Source organism: Indicator indicator, chromosome 8 (assembly GCF_027791375.1).
Source record: "Indicator indicator isolate 239-I01 chromosome 8, UM_Iind_1.1, whole genome shotgun sequence".
Lineage (NCBI taxonomy): Eukaryota > Metazoa > Chordata > Aves > Piciformes > Indicatoridae > Indicator > Indicator indicator.
In genome coordinates, this window is record NC_072017.1 from 31908367 (window position 1) to 31929950 (window position 21584).

At 47.5% G+C, this 21584-nt stretch overlaps 1 protein-coding gene across 1 annotated transcript in view; it reads left to right on the forward strand.

Moving 5' to 3' along the window:
* BMPR1B (bone morphogenetic protein receptor type 1B) overlaps window positions 1–21584 on the forward strand; it is a 47251-nt gene that overhangs the window by 18157 nt on the left and 7510 nt on the right. Inside the window, exons 4-8 of the mRNA XM_054383239.1 lie at window positions 7500–7596; window positions 9327–9465; window positions 17276–17468; window positions 17943–18240; window positions 20251–20426. Coding sequence (XP_054239214.1) covers window positions 7500–7596; window positions 9327–9465; window positions 17276–17468; window positions 17943–18240; window positions 20251–20426 — 903 coding nt within the window. The remainder of the gene's footprint in view (window positions 1–7499; window positions 7597–9326; window positions 9466–17275; window positions 17469–17942; window positions 18241–20250; window positions 20427–21584) is intronic.

The following is a 21584-nucleotide window of genomic DNA, read 5'->3' on the forward strand; positions in this document are numbered from 1 at the left end:
CAGAATTCCATGAAAAATGTGTGTGTTCCTCAGCATTTAAAGAACAAGCAGGAATTTGGCTTCTGATGAGCTTATGTCCAAGGTCATGTCTCAAGGGAAAGAGAGTCTAGGGAGAGTGTCCAGCTGGAGGTCAAAGGTTGTTGAACTGCAAATTAACCTTTGCACCAAGGGGACAGCTACAAAGGCTGGATTTCTCAAAGTGCTTTTCCAGACCTGGTATGTGCTGGAAGTTGGGTTTTACACCATCTCCCCCTCCATGCAAAGAAAGAGGGACCACATGCATGACACTGGAAGGCAGAAGAATTACAGAATCACAGAATCAGCCAGGTTGGACAAGACCTCAGAGATCATCAAGTCGAACCTATCCCCTAATACCTAACACCTCCTGACAACTAACCCATGGCTCCAAGTGCCACATCCAAGCTTTTTTTGGAACACCTCCAGGGGTGGTGACTCCACCACCTCCCTGGGCAGCACATTCCAATGGCCAATTACTCTTTCCGGGAAGAACTTTCTCCTCACCTCCAGCCCAAACCTCCCCTGGTGCAGCTTGAGACTGTGTCCTCTTGTTCTGGTGCTGGTTGCCTGGGGGAAGAGCCCAACCCCCACCTGGCTACAACCTCCCTTCAGGGAGTTGTAGACAGCAATGAGGTCTCCCCTGAGCCTTCTCTTCTCCAGGCTGAGCACCCCCAGCTCCCTCAGCCTCTCCTCACAGGGCTGTGCTCCAGACCCCTCCCCAGCCTTGTTGCCCTTCTCTGGACACATTCAAGTCTCTCAATGTCCTTCTTAAACTGAGGGGCCCAGAACTGGACACAGCACTCAAGGAGTGGTCTAACCAGTGCTGAGCACAGGGCAGAATGACTTCCCTGCTCCTGCTGGCCACACTATGCCTGATGCAGGCCAGGATGCCATTGGCTCTCTTGGCCACCTGGGCACACTGCTGGCTCATGTTCAGCTGCTGTCAACCAGTACCCCCAGGTCCCTTTCCACCTGGCTGCTCTCAGCCACTCTGACCCCAGCCTGTAGCTCTGCATGGGGTTGTTGTGGCCAAAATGCAGCACTTGGCACTTGGACTTGTTAAATGCCATCATGATGGACTCTGCCCATCTGTCCAGCCTGTCAAGGTCCCTCTGCAGAGCCCTCCAACCCTCTAACAGATTCCTGCCCCCAGCTTGGTGTCATCTGTAAACTTACTAATGGTGGACTCCATCTACTCATGCAGATCATCAGTAAAGATATTGAACAGGATGGGGCCCAGCACTGATCCCTGGGGGACACCACTAGTCACTGGCCTCCAGCTGGATGTGGCACCATTCACCACCACTCTCTGGGGTCTGCCCTCCAGCCAGTTCTTGACCCAGTGCAGAGTGCTCCTCTCCAAGCCACAGGCTGCCAGCTTGGCCAGGAGTTTGCTATGGAGGATGGTGTCAAAGGCTGGTCAAAGCAAGGCTTGTGAAGCAAGGCAGGAGAAACAGCAGCTAAAGCCTGAGCTCATCTCAGTACAGAGCCAGCAGGTTAAAATACCCCAGAGAAACCACAAAATCCTTATCTCCTAGCTGTGCATCTGTCTTCTTCAGGAAATGAGAGGCATCATTTGGCCTGATACAACACCTCTGCTTTAAACAATAAAAGATATTCCTGGAAATCCCAGTGAAAGCGCAGGGCAGGGAAAGGAGAAATAAGTCTTCACTGATTTAGAGCCTATGTAAGCAGAAGTGGTGGTGCCACCATGTCTGGCTCCCTGCCTGTAGAGCCAGTGATGAATGGGCAAGGGAATGATTGGGGGAGTGATGGGGTTTGATGTGTGCACACAGGCTCCACGCCTCACATTTCACTGCAGTTTTTTACTTGGATAACCCTAACGTTGTGCAGTGGAGGGACCTGGGGAGGCAGGAGATCCTTCTCTCCCTTTGATGTGCTGACTTCTCCCTTAAACCTCCTGGGTGGCATTTTTAATGCCCTGCTCAGTCCAGTCCGGTCTGTGGGTGGCAGAGTAAGGGAGAAACAAGGGTGGGAGGAGGGGAAAATCACAGAATCGTAGAATTGTTAGAGTTGGAAGGGACCTTCAAGGATCAGCCAGTTCCAACCCCCCTGCCATGAGCAGGGACACCTCACACTACAGCAGGTTGCTCACAGCCACATCCAGCCTGGCTGCAAAAACCTCCAGGGATGAGGCTTCCACCACCTCCCTGGGCAACCTGCTCCAGTGTCTCACCACCCTCATGGGGAAGAATTTCTTCCTAACATCCAATCTGAATCTGCCCATTCCCAGTTTTGCTCCATTCCCCCCAGTCCTATCACTCCCTGACACACTCAAAAGTCCCTCCCCAGCTTTCTTGGAGCCCCCTTCAGATCCTGGAAGGCCACAAGAAGGTCTCCTGGGAGCCTTCTCTTCTCCAGACTGAACAGCCCCAACTCTCTCAGTCTGTCTCCAGAGCAGAGCAGCTCCAGCCCTCTGCTCATCCTCGTGGCCCTTCTCTGGGCACCTTCCAGCACCTCCAGATCCTTCCTGCACCAGGAGCTCCACACCTGCACACAGTGATCCAGGTGGGGACTGACAATCTCAGGAAGGTAACCGAGAGGCAGCTTGCTGTTACCAACAACCCTCGTATTGTTGCTGCTTCTCCTTTGCTGTGCTGCTTACCTCTGGCACCAGCCCTCCCTCACTGGTTCTGTGCAGCACAAAAGTGCTGCTGTGCCATTTGCTGGGCTTTGCTGTTTATTATCAGCCAGCTGAGGTATGTGGAGAAGCTTCCCAAACCGACCACGTTTGTTTTGTGCACTGTGCTCCTGGTAATCACTCACTGCTGCCTCCACGGAAGCTGCTGCTTATTCTCAGAGCCCCACTGCTTGGCACCTTGCAGTTGCCAAGGGACACAACACTGAAAAGCACCACACTGGACTTGTTAAAGGACAGAATATCTCCATCATGCAAGGTTATACCAACTGGTTCCCACCACAGTCCTCGCCATGGAGCCTGTGAACCATTGATTAAATTAACTCACAACGGGGGCTGGGGCTCTTGGGCCTTGAGAAGGGAAGACTCAGAGGGGATCTCATCAATGTGTATAAATATCTGAGGGCTGGGTGTAAAGTGGAGGAGGCCAAGCTCTTTTTGGTGGTGCACAGTAATAACACAAGAAACAACAGTTCTGGGCCCCTCAGTTCAAGAAGGACCTCAGGGAAACGCTTGAGAGAGCCTGGTGCAGAGTCATGAAAGTGATGAAGGGAGTGGAACATCTTCCTTATGAGCAGAGCCTGAGGGAGCTGAGGGCTCTGGAGCTTGGAGAGGAGGAGCCTGAGAGGTGACCTCATTGCTGTTGCTAAAGATGTGCAGGGGGAGTGCCAGAGGCTGGAGCCAGGCTCTGCTGGGTGATGCCCAATGCCAGCACAAGGGGCAGTGGTGGAAGTTGAGGCATAGGAAGTTCCATGGAAACAGGAGGAATTTTTTTTTCCCCTGTGAGGGTGACAGAAGACTGGAAGAGGCTGCCCAGGAGGGTTGTGGAGTCTCCCTCTCTGGAGATACTCAAGATCTGCCTGGTTATGTTCCTGTGTGACCTGCTCTAGGTGTTCCTGCTCTGGCAGGGGGGTTGGACTGGATGAGCTTTCAAGGTCCCTTCCAGCCCCTGACATTCTGTGATTTTGTGAACAGGTTCGAGCTTGAACATAGAAGATTTAACCTCAACATGAGGAGAAACTTCTTTACAATGAGGGTGACAGAGCCCTGGAGCAGGCTGCCCAGAGAGGTTGTGGAGTCTCCTTCTCTGGAGACTTTCCAAAGCCACCTGGCTGTATTCCTGTGCAGACTCCCCTGGGTGATGCTGCTCTGGCAGGGGGGTTGGACTGGATGATCTCTGGAGTTCCCTTCTAACCTCTAATGTACTGTGAGACTGTGATATTTATTTCAAACAAAATTCTTCACAGGATGTTGAATGAACACACTGCCTTCTGTTTGTCATGCTCAGATACACAGGGGGGTTGGACCTGATGATTTCTTCAGGTCACTTCCAACCTGTAATTTACTGTGATTCTGTGGTACTGTGAACTGAGCTGCCCCCTCCCTCCAGCTGGCCAAATGATGCAGGGAAAAGCAGGTTTGTCCTGCTGCTCTGCTGGGAACAGCATTGGGTGTAGGAGGAGAAAAGAGTTTATCTCCAGCAGCAGCAGTAGCAGCAGCAAGATCAGCCTGGCTTAGTTCAGCAGAACAAACAGATGCTGCTGGTGTAAGAAGGAGGCCTGCTTTTAATTTTGTGTGGTCCATGCATGCCAGTGTGCTTATGGAGCCCTCAAGTCAGCAAGCAAATGAAATTCTGCCAAAAAGCTTGGAAAATGCAGGAAGTATTTGAAAGGTGAGACACCCTCATCACTGGCTCTCATCATTCCTGGCCAAATAACCACAGAGACCTGAAAGGTCTTCTCCTCTCCTGTGAGACCCAGTTGTGTGCCTGTGCTGTGCAGAGTGAACCACTACTAAAGCTGTGTTAGCTGGCACAGGGGACATCACCTGCTGCAAGAGTGGAAGCATCACTGCTGCTGCAGTCTGCATCAGCTGCTCCAGCATGTTCCTTTATGTCTTGCATGCTCTCCTTGCATTTGCTTCAGGGATCAGTGCTGGCACCAGCCTTGTTCAACATCTTTGTTGGTGCCATGGACAGTGGCATTGAGTGCACCCTCAGCAAGTTTGCTGATGACACCAAGCTGTGTGGTGCAGCTGACAGCTGGAGGGAAGGGATCCATCCAAAGGGACCTGGACAGGATGCTGAGGTGGGCACAAGCCAACCGCATGAGTTTCAACAAGACCAAGTGCAGGGTCCTGCATCTGGGTGGAGGCAATCCCAAGCACAAATCCAGGCTGGGCAGGGACTGGCTGGAGAGCAGCCCTGAGGAGAGGGATTTGGGAGTGCTGGTGGACAGGAAGCTCAACATGAGCTGTCAATGTGCACTTGCAGCTCAGTAAGCCAACCAGAGCCTGGGCTGCATCAGGAGAAGTGTGGCCAGCAGGTCAAGGGAGGTGATTCTCCCCCTCTGCTCCACTCTGCTGAGACCACACCTGGAGCTCTGGGTCCAGTTCTGGAGCCTCTGTTACAAGAGGGATATGGACATGCTGGAAGGTGTCCAGAGAAGGGCCATGAGGATGAGCAGAGGGCTGGAGCTGCTCTGCTATGAGGACAGACTGAGAGAGTTGGGGCTGTTCAGTCTGGAGAAGAGAAGGCTCTGAGGAGACCTTCTTGTGGCCTTCCAGTATCTGAAGGGGGCTCCAAGAAAGCTGGGGAGGGACTTTTTAGGGTGTCAGGGAGTGATAGGACTGGGGGGAATGGAATAAAGCTGGAAGTGGGGAGATTCAGATTGAATGTTAGGAAGAAGTTCTTCCCCATGAGAGTGGTGAGAGCCTGGAATGGGTTGTGCAGGGAGGTGGTTGAGGCTCCATCCCTGGAGGTGTTTGCAGCCAGGCTGGATGAGGCTCTGGCCAGCCTGATGTAGTGTGAGGTGTCCCATGGCAGGGGGGTTGGAACTGGATGATCCTTGTGGTCCCTTCCAACCCTGACTGATTCTATGATTGCATTTAAACACCAGTGTTGGGAGTCTGAAGTTTGAGAGCTATGCAGCACTTCTAAAAATGCCTTCACAGCCAAAAAACCTCTGAGAAAAATCTAGCTCTGTGTTAATTTACTTTTCTAAATGGAAGAAGTGTGTTGCAAACATGAAATGTGAGGTTTGGATCATTTAAAGTGATCAGGATTTGATTAAGATTTCAACCCCTTTGTCATCCCTTTTTGGGATGCTCATGTATGTACTTGGGTACTCACAGGAGGCATGCACAGTGGGTACTTGGCAGGTTCTGGTAGTGCCATGCTTGGGGGCTGTGTAAATGTGGAGGGAAGGGATCCATCCAGAGGGACCTTGACAGGATGCAGAGGTGAGCCCAAGGCAACTTCATGAGGTTCAACAAGAGCAAGTGCAGGGTTCTGCACCTGGGCCAGAACAATCCTCACTGTCAATACAGGCTGGGGGAGGAGGGGAGAGAAAGGAGCCCTGAGGAAAAGGCCTTGGGGGTGCTGCTGGATGAGAAGCTGGCCAGGAGCAGGCAGTGTGAGCTTGCAGCACAGAAGGCAAATCCCAGCCTGGGCTGCATCCAAAGCAGCATTGCCAGCAGAGCCAGAGAGGTGATTCTGCCACTTTGCTCTGCTCTGCTGAGACCTCACCTGCAGTGCTGTGTGCAGGGCTGGAGCCCTCAGCACAGGAAGGACATGGACCTGATGGAGAGGGTCCAGAGGAGAGACATGAAAATGCTCAGGGGGGTGGAGCAGCTCTGCTGTGAGGACAGGCTGAGAGAGCTGGGGGTGTTCAGCCTGGAGAAGAGAAGGCTCCAGGGAGACCTAAGAGCAGCCTGCCAGGACCTGAAGGGGTCTCCAGGAAGGCTGCAGAGAGACTGTTTGCAAAGGGCTGCAGGGACAGGACGAGGGACAATGGCTTCAAACTAGAGCAGAGCAGATTGAGATTGGATGTGAGGAACAAGTTCTGCACTTTGATGGTGGTTGAGCAGTGGAAGAGGTTGAGGCTCCTTCCCTGGAGATATTCAAGGTGAGGCTGGATGAGGCCCTGGGCAACCTGATCTAGTTGGGGATGTCCCTGCTGACTGTGGGGAGGTCAGACTGGATGACCTTTGGAGAGGTCCCTTCCAGCCTGGACTGTTCTGTGATTCTATGAGTTGAAAATACACATTTGGAGCTCAGTGGTATGCTTTAAAGGAGAATATGAGCCTCCCATGCAGAGATTGACTGAAATATTTTACTAGTTTTTGTGTCATGGCATTTTCAGCAGGTTATTGGCCACACTTTGTTTTCAAAGTGTTTCATAGTGTAGCTGCTGGGAGGATGGTGTTGACCACCAGCCTAGCAGGGACTTGCTGGCACAGAGGGCTGCTATAAAGAGAATGGAGGAGAAAAGTCCTGCTTGGGTGTTTGAAACAGGATCCAAGAGACAGATTACTCTGCAGTGATGGAAATAACACCTTCAAGGATGCTGTTGGGCTGCCTGCTCTGGAGCTGGATGTTCTCTTGGGTCTTCCTAGGATAAATGCAATTGCTCAGTATTGTTATATTAACTGCTCAAGAGGATGCTTCTTAATAGGAGTGATTTAAGATAGAAGCAGTAATTTTTTGTCTGTCCTGGCTGATTGCTTATGTTAAAACACAGATCTCTACAAGTCCTAATTGATTTTTCATTCAGAGCCAAACAGGGAATGTCTTGCCTAAGGACGGACTGAAAACTCCAGCAGTCTTTTGGAGTTGCCAATTCTGCCCTGGTCAGTGAGGGTCAAAGTATAAAAGTTCACAGAATGCCTGGGGAACCCAGAGGTTAGCTTGCACAGGACTTCAGCAGAAAAGAAAGGAGACAAACTCAGGCTCAGAGCACTTTTTTAGGGCATGTGTACCTTTTGATACTGACTTTGTACCACCTCCCTTTCCAAATTCTCTCTTCCTTGTTTTTAACCTCAGACTTTGCCGAAGGAAACATTCACCACAAGGCTCTGCTGATCTCCCTGAGCGCTTGCAGTATACTTCTGGTGCTTATCATTGTCTTTTGCTACTTCAGGTAAATGAAGAATACTTTACCAGCTTGTCAATGTTCCTCCCAATGCTTCTCCTTTTTATAGACTGAAGACTTTTAGACTACAATGGAGTGGACTTTTTAGAGACTTAAGACTTGAAAGTGGACTTTAAGGAAAAAAAGGGAAAAAAAAAGAAGGAGAAATTGCAATTTTATGAAGAGGGAAAATGTGTAGTTTAGTCATGCTAGTCATGGGTACAGCTGTGTGGTGTATTTCATGTAGAATCTTTTGCACAGCATCTTAAAACAGGTGTAGCTGTGTGGTGTATTTCATGTAGAATCTTTTGCACAGCACCTTAAAACAGGTGTAGCTGTGTGGTGTACTTCATGTAGAATCTTTTGCACAGCACCTTAAAACAGGTGTAGCTGTGTGGTGTACTTCATGTAGAATCTTTTGCACAGCATCTTAAAACAGGTGTAGCTGTGTGGTGTACTTCATGTAGAATCTTTTGCACAGCATCCTAAAACAGGTGTAGCTGTGTGGTGTACTTCATGTAGAATCTTTTGCACAGCACCTTAAAACAGGTGTAGCTGTGTGGTGTACTTCATGTAGAATCTTTTGCACAGCACCTTAAAACAGGTGTAGCTGTGTGGTGTACTTCATGAATCTTTGCACAGCACTTAAACGGTGTAGCTGTGTGGTGTATTTCATACAGAATCTTTTGCACAGCATCTTAAAACAGGTGTAGCTGTGTGGTGTATTCAGTAGAATCTTTGCACAGCACTTAAAACAGGTGTAGCTGTGTGGTGTATTTCATGTAGATCTTTTGCACAGCACCTTAAAACAGGTGTAGCTGTGTGGTGTATTCATAGAATCTTTTGCACAGCCTTAAACAGGTGTAGCTGTGTGGTGTATTTCATACAGAATCTTTTGCACAGCACCTTAAAACAGGTGTAGCTGTGTGGTGTATTTCATACAGAATCTTTGCCAGCATCTTAAACAGGTGTAGCTGTGTGGTGATTCTGTAGATCTTTGCACAGCATCTTAAAACAGGTGTAGCTGTGTGGTGTATTTCATACAGAATCTTTTGCACAGCATCTTAAAACAGGTGTAGCTGTGTGGTGTATTTCATGTAGAATCTTTTGCACAGCATCCTAAAAAGCTGTTCGGGTAGGAGCACAGATTAGTCTTTACTGAGTCTAAGAAAGCCACAGACCAAATTTTGTATAGGAATAAGAAACTAAGGCTTCTAAATGTGTTTATGCATCAAAGAACTGATCATTAAAAAAAAAAAAAAAACAAAAACAAAAAAACAAAACAGAGAGTAGTACAGCAATGTAGGTAAATGTGTTTAGACTGTTACCATCCTCGACATATATTATGTTTAAATAATTTGTCAGGTGTTCTAAATGGTCCCAGATCCTATGACCTTACCTCCTGGCTCTTGAAAGCCCCTCTGCAGTCAGGAGAAAAATATTATTTGCTTGCTCTGTCTTTTGAGCATATTTAAGTTCCTTTGGTTGCTTTGCAAACTTCCAGCTTGCATGGTCTTTGAGTTTTAAACCTAATATTTTGATACTGAACACAGTTGCTAAAAATAAAAGCAAACCCCAAACAACCCAAAAAGACTTACTTTGGGGCAGTAAATCCAGAATTTTCCTTTATGGAGCTGTGAGTCCATAAAGGAAGCAAACCTGAAGGGTGATGTGGCTGATACATTGCACCTGTGTTGGTCGCATCTAGAGCTTGATTTCGCTTTGGTGTCACCCGGCAGATACAAACGGCAGGAGACGAGGCCTCGCTACAGCATTGGGCTGGAGCAGGATGAAACTTACATTCCCCCTGGAGAGTCGCTGAAGGATCTGATCGAGCAGTCGCAGAGCTCAGGGAGCGGCTCCGGGCTCCCTCTCCTGGTAAGGAAGCTGTATTATTGTAAAGCCAAAAAAAAAAAAAAAAAAAAAGTAGAGTGATGTGGTGGGCTGAAATTAACCCCCAGCTGGTCTGGAGAATTAGCCCCCAAAATTAAATTGCCAGACATAGCTCAGTTTGGGGTGGAAGCAAGTGAAGCTCTATTTACTAAACTCTAGAAATAGGAAATGCAATGAATATGTACAAAGTATACAACTGATCTATGACAGATAGATATTTATATATCTATTTATAATTTGTAAACAACACAGAAACTCCTCAGACTCCCCCTGGATGGATCCAGGGGACCTGGTCACCTCTTCCCGCTCTCCCTCCCTCCTCCCTGGTACCTCACACAGAAGTCAAAACAGAGATTCCCCTGGCAAGGGCATGGGAGAGAGAGAGAGGAAAGCTGCAAGCAGAAGCAGCAGGAGAAGGAAAAGAGAGCAAGAACTTTTTATGCCTCTGCTCTATATCCCCATTAGCAACCCAATGAATTATATAGACCTTAGCTTTGTTTTCCTTTTGCATCCATTTATTTTCAGTCTTTGCAGTCAGGGACTAGGCTAAAGTCGCCCCTTCAAACTGTAACAAGTGAAAAGGCAAAACGAGGCAGAGGAAATCATATTTATGTGTCCTCAGTCCTTCCTATGGCTTTGTTGTTGCTTTTTTTTTTTTTTTTTTTCTCTCCCCCAGAAATGAAAAGGATTTTAAACTGGAGGGCAGCTGTTTCAGAAGCAGGAGAATTTTTTTCATGTAGACTAAGCCAAAAAAAGCTTAGGGTTTGTTTTTTTTTTTTCACCTGAACTCATTTCTTCTTTTAGACACCACAGGGTAAGTACAGGCTAATAGAGTTCAGAGGAATTAATCAGGAGCTATCCCAGTGTACAGGACAGCATTTGGCCTGCTGATCTCATTTTCTAGCTTTTCCTGTGCCACACACAATAGCATTTCAAAGGCTGTCTTTATGTAAAGGGAACTGCAATTCATCAAACCTGGAACCTTTTTATGTCTAGGCTTCACTTTGCATTCAGAAGTCAAGAGTGAATTATTTTTCCTTGCAGCTTGTGGCAGTCTCAAAGGTTTCAGGGCACAGGGATGGAGTTTGTGATTATTTGTGAACTGACTCCAGTAGGACTGAGCCTTCTGAAAAAGCAGAAGTTTTGCCTTCTGTGGCAAAGCAGTTCTGTTCAGAAGGAGGTTTTCTTTGTTGTTTCTTTCTGGGTGCAATTGTTGCTTTTTAGGACTGTGAAAAATAATAATTAAAAGAAAAAAAAAAAGGAGGTAGGTTATTAATTTAAAATACTGCCTCTGAGAAAATTGAATTAGATTTCATTTTTCAGAAATGATGTGTCCCACCTGTCTCCCAAGCCTGTTAGTTTGTAGTGATCCTGTTACTATAGATGTTGTCCAGTTTCCAAGTACTACATGACTAGGCATCTGGTTTTTGCCCACACATCTCTTTTTCTACAACCTTAAAAAAAAGGAAATAAACTGCAGATTTTTATAATTCCTGAAAATTAAGCACCAGGCTGAGTGGCTGGTGAAAAGCTGACCAAACTCAATTTATTCTGGCAGGAGTAAGTGCTTAGAGTCCCATTCAGAGTGCTGACTTTCTGTTAAAAATCCAATTTTTTGACAATAAGCATAGCTCTTGAGAAAAAAAAATAAAAAGCCCAGCTGCCAAGTGAGTGCTGTGACTGGTGCTGAGCTTGGAAAAGCCACAGCCATTTTCCTCTTTTGAGAGAAACTCCATCATTTAGGCTTTAAGTAAGTTCTGTCATATCCCACACCAATGCCCCTCTGTCAGCCAGTGTGAGCTTGCAGCCCAGAAGGCAAATCCCAGCCTGGGCTGCATCCAAAGCAGCATTGCCAGCAGAGCCAGAGAGGTGATTCTGCCACTTTGCTCTGCTCTGCTGAGACCTCACCTGCAGTGCTGTGTGCAGCTCTGGAGCCCTCAATACAGGAAGGACATGGACCTGATGGAGAGGGTCCAGAGGAGGGACACAGAAATGCTCAGGGGGTTGGAGCAGCTCTGCTGTGAGGACAGGCTGAGGGAGCTGGGGGTGTTCAGCCCGGAGAAGAGAAGGCTCCAGGGAGACCTAAGAGCAGCCTGCCAGGACCTGAAGGGGGCTACAGGAAGACTGCAGAGAGACTGTTTGCAAAGGGCTGCAGGGACAGGATGAGGGACAATGGCTTCAAACTAGAGCAGAGCAGATTGAGATTGGATGCTAAAAGCAAGTTCTTTACCATGAGGGTGGTGGGACACTCTGACAAGGTTGCCCAGGGAGGTGGTTGAGGCTCCTTCCCTGGAGATATTCAAGGTGAGGCTGGACGAGACCCTGGGCAACCTGATCTGGTTGGGGATGTCCCTGCTGACTGCAGAGGGGTTTGGACTGGATGAGCTTTGGAGGTTCCTTCCCTCCCAGACCATTCTGTGATTCTATGAAAGGGAGGGATCATGCTTACAATTTTACAATTCAGGACCATTCCTAAGGAGCTCTTCCACTTGATTTAATTGTGAGAGGTTCTTGCCCTTTTTGCCTTTTTTTTTTTTTTTGCTTGGTTTTGGGGTTTTTGTTGTTGGTTTTTTGGTTGGTTGGTTGGTTTTGGTTTTTGTTGGTGGTTTTTATTTTTTGCACCAAGGTCTTGCTCTGTGCTCCTACATGTTACAGTGACAGAAATACTGATTTAGAGGAAGCACCAAGGAACTTAGTGGTTGTTCTTGGAGAAGATGTGTTTCCAGCAGTCCACCTGTGTAGCAGGGGCCATGCATGGCTTGAAGCTTCCTCCCAGGGTGCCCTGAAGACAAAAAGGCTGAAGCAGTACTTGGTGTGACTGCTTGTGCTCTGTGCCTTCCTCTGTCCCACTGAGCTGATTGAAGACAGGATCTAAGGTCTCATTGGTGGCCGCAGGTCTACTGTTGCAGTGGACAATAAACCAAAACTTCTGCTAGTTATCTGCTGCAATGGACAAGGTAGTCTCTCAACTGGGTTGTTGCTCAGTAGCTCTCAGAGATGTGCCAACACTCTGAAGCAGAAACCATCCTGCCCTCTGCCAGTCCTCCTCTCACCTCTCTCAAGCCTGGAGACTTTGCAGCCACTGGAGCAACTGTTCTTCCTGAAGGCACTCTTTCCCCCTCCCTCTTTGCCTATGAAAATGCAGACATTTTTTCCTCCCCCCCCAGACATTCCCTTTAAGTAGTGATTTGCTGTGGAAAGGGAAATAAAACGAGAGCTATAATGAATCTTGCCCTTGGTAATAGATGTTTGCTGCATTTCCCAGGCAGCTGCAGCCACTGCAGGCTGCCTAGAAATACACAAATTAATACCTCTGGGGCCATGCCAGAGAGTATGGAAAGTGCCTGGCCATAATGCTCCAGACTTTTATCATGGAGGAGTTTGTTTCTAACTGTGTTATTATTTCTTCTGCAAGGACCGACACATCCAGAGGGATTATTTCTGGGACACAAAGTGCAAATTTATGACAGCATGTCACTCTATGCTAAAAAGTAAATGTTTTCCTTCTGTGCAGAACAATTTTTCTTCTAATGGGTACAAATATTGCACCCAAAGCAAGCATTTTATTGATGTTACCAAGATTTTATTGATACCTCCACATTCAGCAGGCGTTCTTTCTCCTGGCCCGTTCGTCCTTCTGACAGAAAGGTTTGCTACAGCTCCCAACACAGCCAATCAGATTTTAAACCAAGAGAGGAATACAGTAAGTTGGTAAAGAGAGGCTCAGAGCCAACAAACTGGGGTGCAGAACCCACCCTGTGCAAGGATGGATTGCCCCATTGGCCTTGACACAGCAAGAAGTGTAGGTGAATCCCCATGAATCCACAGGCAAAAATCAGGGAAGGAACACCAGGGATGTTTATTTCAGTGCTCTGTGTGAAGACTTTGCTGAATTACAGTTTCACAGATCACAGGGAGTTAGGGGTTGGAAGGGACATCTGGAGATCTTCGAGTCCAACCCCCCTGCCAGAGCAGGACCAGAGAATCCAGCACAGGTCACACAGGAATGCATCCAGACAGGGCTGGAAAGTCTCCAGAGAAGGAGACTCCACAACCTCTCTGGGCAGCCTGTTCCAGTGCTCTGGGACCCTCACAGTGAAGAAGTTCCTCCTCATGTTGAGGTGGAACCTCCTGTGCTGGAGTTTCTATCCATTGCCCCTTGTCCTATCACAGGGTGCAAGTGAGCAGAGCCTGTCCCCTCCCTCTTGACCCCCAGCCCTCAGGTATTTATACACATTGATTAAATCCCCTCTCAATCTTCTCTTCTCCACACTAAACACCCCCACAGCTCTCAGCCTCTCCTCATCAGGCAGTGCTCCAGTCCCTTCAGCATCCTTGTAGCCCTCCTTGGACTCTCTCCAGCAGATCCCTGTCCCTCTTGAACTGGGGAGCCCAGAACTGGATACAATATTCCAGGTGAGGTCTCACCAGGGCAGAGTAGAGAGGGAGGAGAACCTCCCTGGATCTGCGGGACACACTCCTCTGAATGCACCCCAGGATCCCATTGGTCTCTTTGGTCTCTGTCTTTTCACAGATTATTTTTTTTTCTAACTCCTTTTCCAATAAATTTGGCTTTTCAAGGGACTGCATCCCAGCCAGGTCTGAAGTTCTCTGTTCAAAATGCTGAAGTTCCAAAAGATTGGTTTGCCTGAATTGTCATCTGCTGGAGCTCAGCACATTTCACTGGTCATCAACCAAATAGCACACAGAAAGTAGAAATAGTTGGCAACTGGGCTGATTTCAGTCAGGGAGAGGAAACAAAGGGCTATGTAACCTTACCTGGCTGCTCACAGAGCTAGAGCAGCAAAATGTACAATTTGAAGAGAAATTTGAAAAAAAAAACCAACCCCACTCAGTGTAAATAATTCACCTGGACACATCATCCAGCATGCTTGTAAGATCAGTTCATCCAGCAGTTTTGATTAACTGATTTGTTTTAAGAGACCAGAATCAGTTTGGGATTCAAGAAAGGGCTAAATTCCTTAAAATAAAATAAAACAGTCAATAGGAAATTGTTTGACCAGTCCTAGGAAGGGGAAGCCAGGTTAAGATCCTTTACAGAGTATTCTGCCACCTGAAAACCCATCACAGGAATGGGTTTTTCATTTTCTTTGATGTAATTGAATAAGGAACTGTTCATCATTAAGTATCATAATTCCCTGTGCTTTATGCTGCCATTCCATGTATTTGCACAAATTAAGTTATTTGCTGTAACTGCATTATTGCTCAGGATGCATTTTTAAGATGGGGAAAATAGAAAGCAAGGAGGCTCAAATGACATTACAAAATGTTTGCCAGCAGGATTCCAATGTAATGTGGCTGTTGCTCAATCACTGTATGAGGGCATAAAAGAGAATAAATCAGGCAGAAAAATTAGGGCTGGTGTCTCCATCTTGGCTTTTCACTGATGTTAATCAAAAGAAATGGCCCCAAAGCCTCCATCTTGGGAGGCTAATGATATATTGGAGGGCTGGAAAATGGGATTGTGTTGAAATGACAGAGGAGGAAAGCTGGGTCTTTGGGAACAGCTTTGTGTAAGTACAACTCTTATGTTTTCCTTCTTTAAATTGTCTAATACAAAGCCTCGTCATTTATTGACAAAATAAATGATCAGAAACAGAGTCACAGAATTATTGAGGCTGGAAAAGACCTCTGAGATCATCAAGTCCAGCCTATGACCACCACAGCAGCTAAACCATGCCACCAAGTGCCACAGCCAAGCTTTGCTTCAACACCTCCAGTGATGGTGACTCCACCACCTCCCTGGGCAGTCCATCCCAGTGCCTAATCAGCCTTGCTGTCAGGAAGTGCTTCCTAACATCCAACCTAACGCTCCCCTGGCACAGCTTCAGGCCATGTCCTCTTGTCCTGGCACAAGTTGCCTGGGAGCAGAGCCTGACCCCCACCTGACTACAGCTTCCCTTCAGGTGGTTATAGAGAGTGATAAGGTCCCCCCTGAGTCTCCTCTTCTGCAGGCTGAACACCCCCAGCTCCCTCAGCCTCTCCTCATCAGCCTTTCCCTCCAGTCCCTTCCCCGGTCTGGTTGCTCTCCTCTGGACCTGCTCCAGCACCTCAAGATCCTTCCTGAAGTGAGGGGCTCAGAGCTGCACACAGTGCTGGAGGTGAAGCCTCACCAGTGCCAGGGTTGGTCTCTTCTCCCATGCAACCAGCAGCAAAAGGAGGGGACACAGTCTCAAGTTGTGCCAGGGGAAGTTTAGGCTGGATGTGAGGAGGAAGTTCTTCCCAGAGAGAGAGATTTGCCATTGGAATGTGCTGCCCAGGGAGGTGGTGGAGTCACCATCCCTGGAGGTGTTCAAGAGAAGCCTGGATGAGGCACTTGGTGCCATGGTCTGGTTGATTGGATAGGGCTGGGTGATAGGTTGGACTGGATGAGCTTGGAGGTCTCTTCCAAGCTGGTTGATTCTAGGATTCTATGATTCTGATCAACCATGATGAACAGCAGTGGATGTGTTGCAGCAGCTGCTCGAGTCTTTATTTGTGAACAGGTAGACATAGGTGATCCACAGTCATGCACTGGTTCTGTGAGAATATATTTCTCTCCCTTTGTCCAAGATTTTTCATAGTCACAAAAGCTTATTAAATGCAGAGTCAGTCTCTCTGCTGTGTGTGGTCAGTAGCCTCTCTGCAGTGCTGCTGAGTACATCGATCTGATGCTGCAGCTGAACAAATGGTTTGATTTCAGCATCAGGGCTCAGCACAGCCATTGGCAAAGTTGGTGTGGAGGCTAGAAAGGGCACACTTCAAGCTGTGCTTCTGTGTTTCTGGGGGGAGGGAAATAATCTTACTTTTTACTAGTAAGTAATGATGATTATTAAAATTATTGTGTCACAAAATCATAGAATTGTCAGGGTTGGAGAAGACCTCAAGGCTCATCCAGTTCCAACCCCCCCTGCCATGGGCAGGGACACCTCACACTACAGCAGGTTGCTCACAGCCACATCCAGCCTGGCTGCAAAAACCTTCTGGGATGAAGCTTCCACCACCTCCCTGGGCAACCTGTGCCAGTGTCTCACCACCCTCATGGTGGAAAACTTCTTCCTAACATCCAGTCTGAATCTACTCATTTCTATTTTTGCTCCATTCCCCCTAGTCCTATCCCTACCTTACACCCTAAAATGTCTCTTTCCATCCTTCCTGGAGCCCCCTTCAGGTCCTGGCAGGCTGCTATTAGGGCTCTCCAGAGCCTCCTCTTCTCCAGGCTGAACACCCCCAGCTCCCTCAGCCTGTCCTCACAGCAGAGCTGCTCCAACCCTCTGATCAGTTTCATGGCCCTCCTCTGGTCCCTCTCCATCAGGTCCTTGTCCTTCCTGTACTGAGGGCTCCAGAGCTGCACACAGCACTGCAGGTGAGGTCTCAGCAGAGCAGAGCAAAGTGGCAGAATCACCTCTCTGGCTCTGCTGGCAATGCTGCTTTGGATGCAGCCCAGGCTGGGATTTGCCTTCTGTGCTGCAAGCTCACACTGCCTGCTCCTGTCCAGCTTCTCACCCAGCAGCACCCCCAAGTCCTTTCCTTCAAGGCTGCTTTCTAATTCCTTCCCCAGTCTGTATTGATAGTGAGGATTATTCCAGCCCAGGTGCAGAACCCTTCTCTTGTTGAACCTCGTGAGGTTCACCTGGACACCACCTCTCCAGCCTGTCCAGGTCCCTCTGGATGCCTTCCTGTCCCTCTGGTGTGTCCACAGCACCACTCAGCTTGGCTTCTGTCATCTGCAAACTGCAAATGAAAACAGGTTTCTGTGGAGCAAGTTGTAATTGCCCATCTTGGTGTTTCCCAGGTTCAAAGGACCATTGCCAAGCAGATCCAGATGGTAAAGCAGATTGGCAAAGGTCGCTATGGAGAGGTCTGGATGGGAAAGTGGCGTGGCGAGAAGGTAGCCGTGAAAGTGTTTTTTACCATGGAGGAGGCCAGCTGGTTTAGAGAAACAGAAATCTACCAGACTGTCCTGATGAGGCATGAGAACATTCTAGGTGAGTGGAAATTAAAGAGAGGGATTTGATGGGGTGAAAGTTTCTTAGGTTTAATCATTTTGCCTTTGCTGTTGTCTGATGCCCTTTCCTGTGTGCTCTTGTAACCTGCTGTGCTCTGCAGTCAGCCACACAGCACTTCTCAAACGAAGGATGTTTCAAGCTCTGCTTCACACATCTGAACATTAGTGAAACATAAATAAAAGCAAATCAAACAGGGGGGGTTGGGAGCTGTTACTCCAAACACCAGACATCTTCTTTTGCCACTTGTATTTCCTTACCTGGGCTCTGTGTTAAAGGCTGGAGGTGAGGCATAGGTGCATGGAATGAACTTGCATGGAGGTGAAAGAAATTAAATATGTTGCTAAAATAAAACTCTTGAAGGGGTTTATTGAAGGTAAAATAAAACTCTGACAGTCAGGGGGGAAAAAAAAAGACCTGGGAAAGTATTAATTTGTTTGGTTGGTTTTTTTATAGGATTCATTGCTGCAGACATTAAAGGTACAGGATCTTGGACCCAGCTGTATCTCATCACCGACTACCACGAGAACGGTTCCCTTTATGATTATCTAAAATCTACCACTTTGGACACAAAAGCCATGCTAAAGCTGGCTTATTCCTCTGTCAGTGGCTTGTGCCACCTGCACACTGAGATCTTCAGCACTCAGGGCAAACCTGCTATTGCCCACCGTGACCTAAAAAGCAAGAACATCCTGGTGAAGAAGAACGGCACCTGCTGCATAGCAGATCTGGGCCTGGCTGTTAAGTTCATTAGGTGAGTGGCAGTGAGGAGGGTGAGGAACACTTGGGTAAACCCCATGCAGGTGCTGGTTTAGCTGTTGGCTGAGGGAGCCTGCACATGTGGAGAAGCAGCTGCAGTAATGTCAGAAAGCTCTGCTGACCTGTATGTGAAGTGGGGCTGCCTATGTGGGGGAGGATGTCACATAAACACAGGCTGCAGGTGCATAAGGAAGAACTCTTTAACTATGGAGCACACCAGATGCATTTTCCCAGCTCAAGAGGGACAGAGATCTACTCAAGAAAGTCTAACAGAGGGCTACAAGGATGCTGAAGGGACTGGAGCACTGCCTGATGAGGAGAGGCTGAGAGCCCTGGGGCTGTGTAGTGTGGAGAGGAGAAGACTGAGAGGGGATCTGATCAATGTCTATCAATAGCTGATGGCTGGGGGTCAAGAGGCAGGGGACAGGCTCTGCTCACTTGTACCCTCTGACAGGACAAGGGGCAATGGATGTAAACTCCAGCACAGGAGGTTCCACCTCAACATGAGGAGGAACTTCTTCACTGTGAGGGTCCCAGAGCACTGGAACAGGCTGCCCAGAGAGTCTCCTTCTCTGGAGACTTTCAAGCCCTGTTTTGATGCATTTCTGTGTGACCTGCACTAAATTGTATGGTCCTGCTCTGGCAGGGAGGTTGGACTCGATGATCTCCAGAGGTCCCTTCCAACCCCTCACATCCTGTGATCCTTTGATCCTGTTTTCCTGATCTTCACTTTTCCTCACTTCACCCTCAATAGCAACCTGAGTATTACTTCCATGGAGCACTGTCAGTAGACAGGCTGGATTCATGTCAGTAAACCTGCCCCTGAAGCTTTTAGCTTGTCTGATCCAAAGATAATTCACCCCCAACTTACACAGAATAATACTAATCATTTGCACAGTTACTCACTGGGATTTATTGATGATCACCCCTACTTGGGCTGCCTTTTGTTTCAATTCCTAGCAATCAAATTGCCAAAGTACAGATTCAATTTCTGAAATGGCTTTCAAATTTGATTTAAAAAAATAAATGGTGGTGTATTGAAACAACTTAGAAAGAGCAGACAAGTAGGACTTACTCACTCCTGGGATCCATAAAGGAGTCACTGTGACAGTGACAGCACTGTCCAGAACACTGTAACAGGTTGCCCAGGCAGGTGGTGGAAGCCTCATCCCTGGAGGTTTTTGCAGCCAGGCTGGATGTGGCTGTGAGCAACCTGCTGTAGTGTGAGGTGTCCCTGCCCATGGCAGGGGGGTTGGAACTGGCTGATCCTTGAGGTCCCTTCCAGCCCTGATAATTCTACGATTCTATGATATAACTGAATTTTGAGTTAATAAATCCAGTCACATAATTAATGGAAACTTGGTTTTTGTTAGATCTACATTGTCTCTTGTGGTCAATGTGTGGCATGTGACACATTTGGTTAGGTTGTTTTTTTTTTTTTTTTCCCACGTTTGTGTTTGCACATTTTGCTGTGTAGAGGTTGGGAGAGATCCAACCTAGTGCCTGCACAAAAAAATGGTTAGACTCCACTTCCTTGTAGATCTGATTTGCTACAGCCAAGTGGCACTGCCCCAGCTATCTGATGTCTCTGTTAATTGCTGAAACTAAAGCGTTAGGTGGTGGAGTATGTTAAGAAAAGAGCATTTAAGAAAGGTTTTGATTGTTATCACAGACATTAGAGCTCAGGATAATGCAAAGGAAACCTCAGGAATGTTGCAGCATCCCTGTGGAGTCTTCTCTGCCTTGTGGTTCTGCATTCCAATGCTTACCATAGCCTCAGGCAGGCCAGCCTTTTAAGAGCTGCCTTCACACTAAGAGGCTTCCCTCCTAAGAGTTGTTCCATTAAGATCATGCATTCCATTTGACCTTTTGGAGAGAGAATGTGGTGGTGTGGATTTACTGCTTCTCTCACCTACATTGCTTTTGTTGTTGTTGTTCAAATCACTTTATTGCATGTTTGATGCCCTTTTCCCTCCCTCCCTCCCACCTTTTCTTTCTCTTTCAGTGACACAAACGAGGTAGACATCCCTCCAAACACCCGTGTAGGAACAAAACGCTACATGCCTCCTGAGGTGCTGGATGAAAGCTTGAACAGGAATCACTTCCAGTCCTACATCATGGCTGATATGTACAGTTTTGGACTCATCCTTTGGGAGATAGCAAGGAGATGTGTTTCAGGAGGTAAAGAGCTGAGAGATCACTTTTAACTGTGTCAGTGAACCCTGTTTATAACCCAGAGCTTCCTCTGCATCCTTTTCCCTGGGTAGTTGTTCCTACCATAACAAAACAAATGTGGATGCAAAACAGAGGTAGCTCTCTTGTTAGCTGTTGAAACTTATTTTAAAGCACCAGTCAGTGCCATTACAACAGCAGAGATTTAGACTGCATCTTAATGGCTCATTTGAAGGCAGCAGATGCCTGCACTGAAGAAAGGATATGGAGCTTGTCTGGGGGCCTTTTCGGATGGCAGCAGATTTTTGCTGAACTGGGAATAGCCTCCTGCTATTTTAGCAGAAAGCAAATAGAGATTTCTTTGTTCTGTTAAAGAGGGAGGGGAGCAAACAATTTGGGAGTATGCTGTGCCACTATTTGAAGTAAAAAGCCTATAGACAAGGCAAGTAGAGACAAAAAAGGAGGGAAGTGACACTTACTACATCGTTGTCATATCAGTGATGTGCCTCATTTCTTTCTGGTCTCAGGGTGTCCTCAGAGCAAGGCAGATTTGCTCTTTTATCCTCTTCTGAAAGGGGCAAGAGAAATACTCTCCACATAAGGGATTGGAGAGTTGGAAAGTTGGAAAGTTGAAATGGAAAGGGGAGTTGGAAAGTTGAAAAGGAAAGGAGAGTTGGAGTGTTGAAATGGAAAGGGGAGTTGGAAATTTGAAATGGAGAGGAGAGTTGGGAAGTTGAAATGGAAAGGAGAGTTGGAAAGTTGTAAAGTGGAAAGGAGAGTTGGAAAATTGAAATGGAGCGCTGGGAAGTTGAAATGGAGCGTTGTAAAGTTGAAATGGAAAGGAGAGTTGGAAAGTTGAAATGGAAAGGAGAGTTGGAAAGTGTAAAGGAGAGTTGGAAAGTGGAAAGGAGAGTTGGAAAGTTGAAATGGAGAGGGGAGTTGGAAAGTTGAAATAGGGAGTTGGGAAGTTGAAATGGAAAGGGGAGTTGGAAAGTTGAAATGGGGAGTTGGGAAGTTGAAATGGAAAGGAGAGTTGGGAAGTTGAAATGGAAAGGAGAGTTGGAAAGTTGAAGTGGAAAGGAGAGTTGGGAAGTTGAAATGGAAAGGAGAGTTGGAAAGTTGAAATGGAGCGCTGGGAAGTTGAAATGGAGCGTTGGAAAGTTGAAA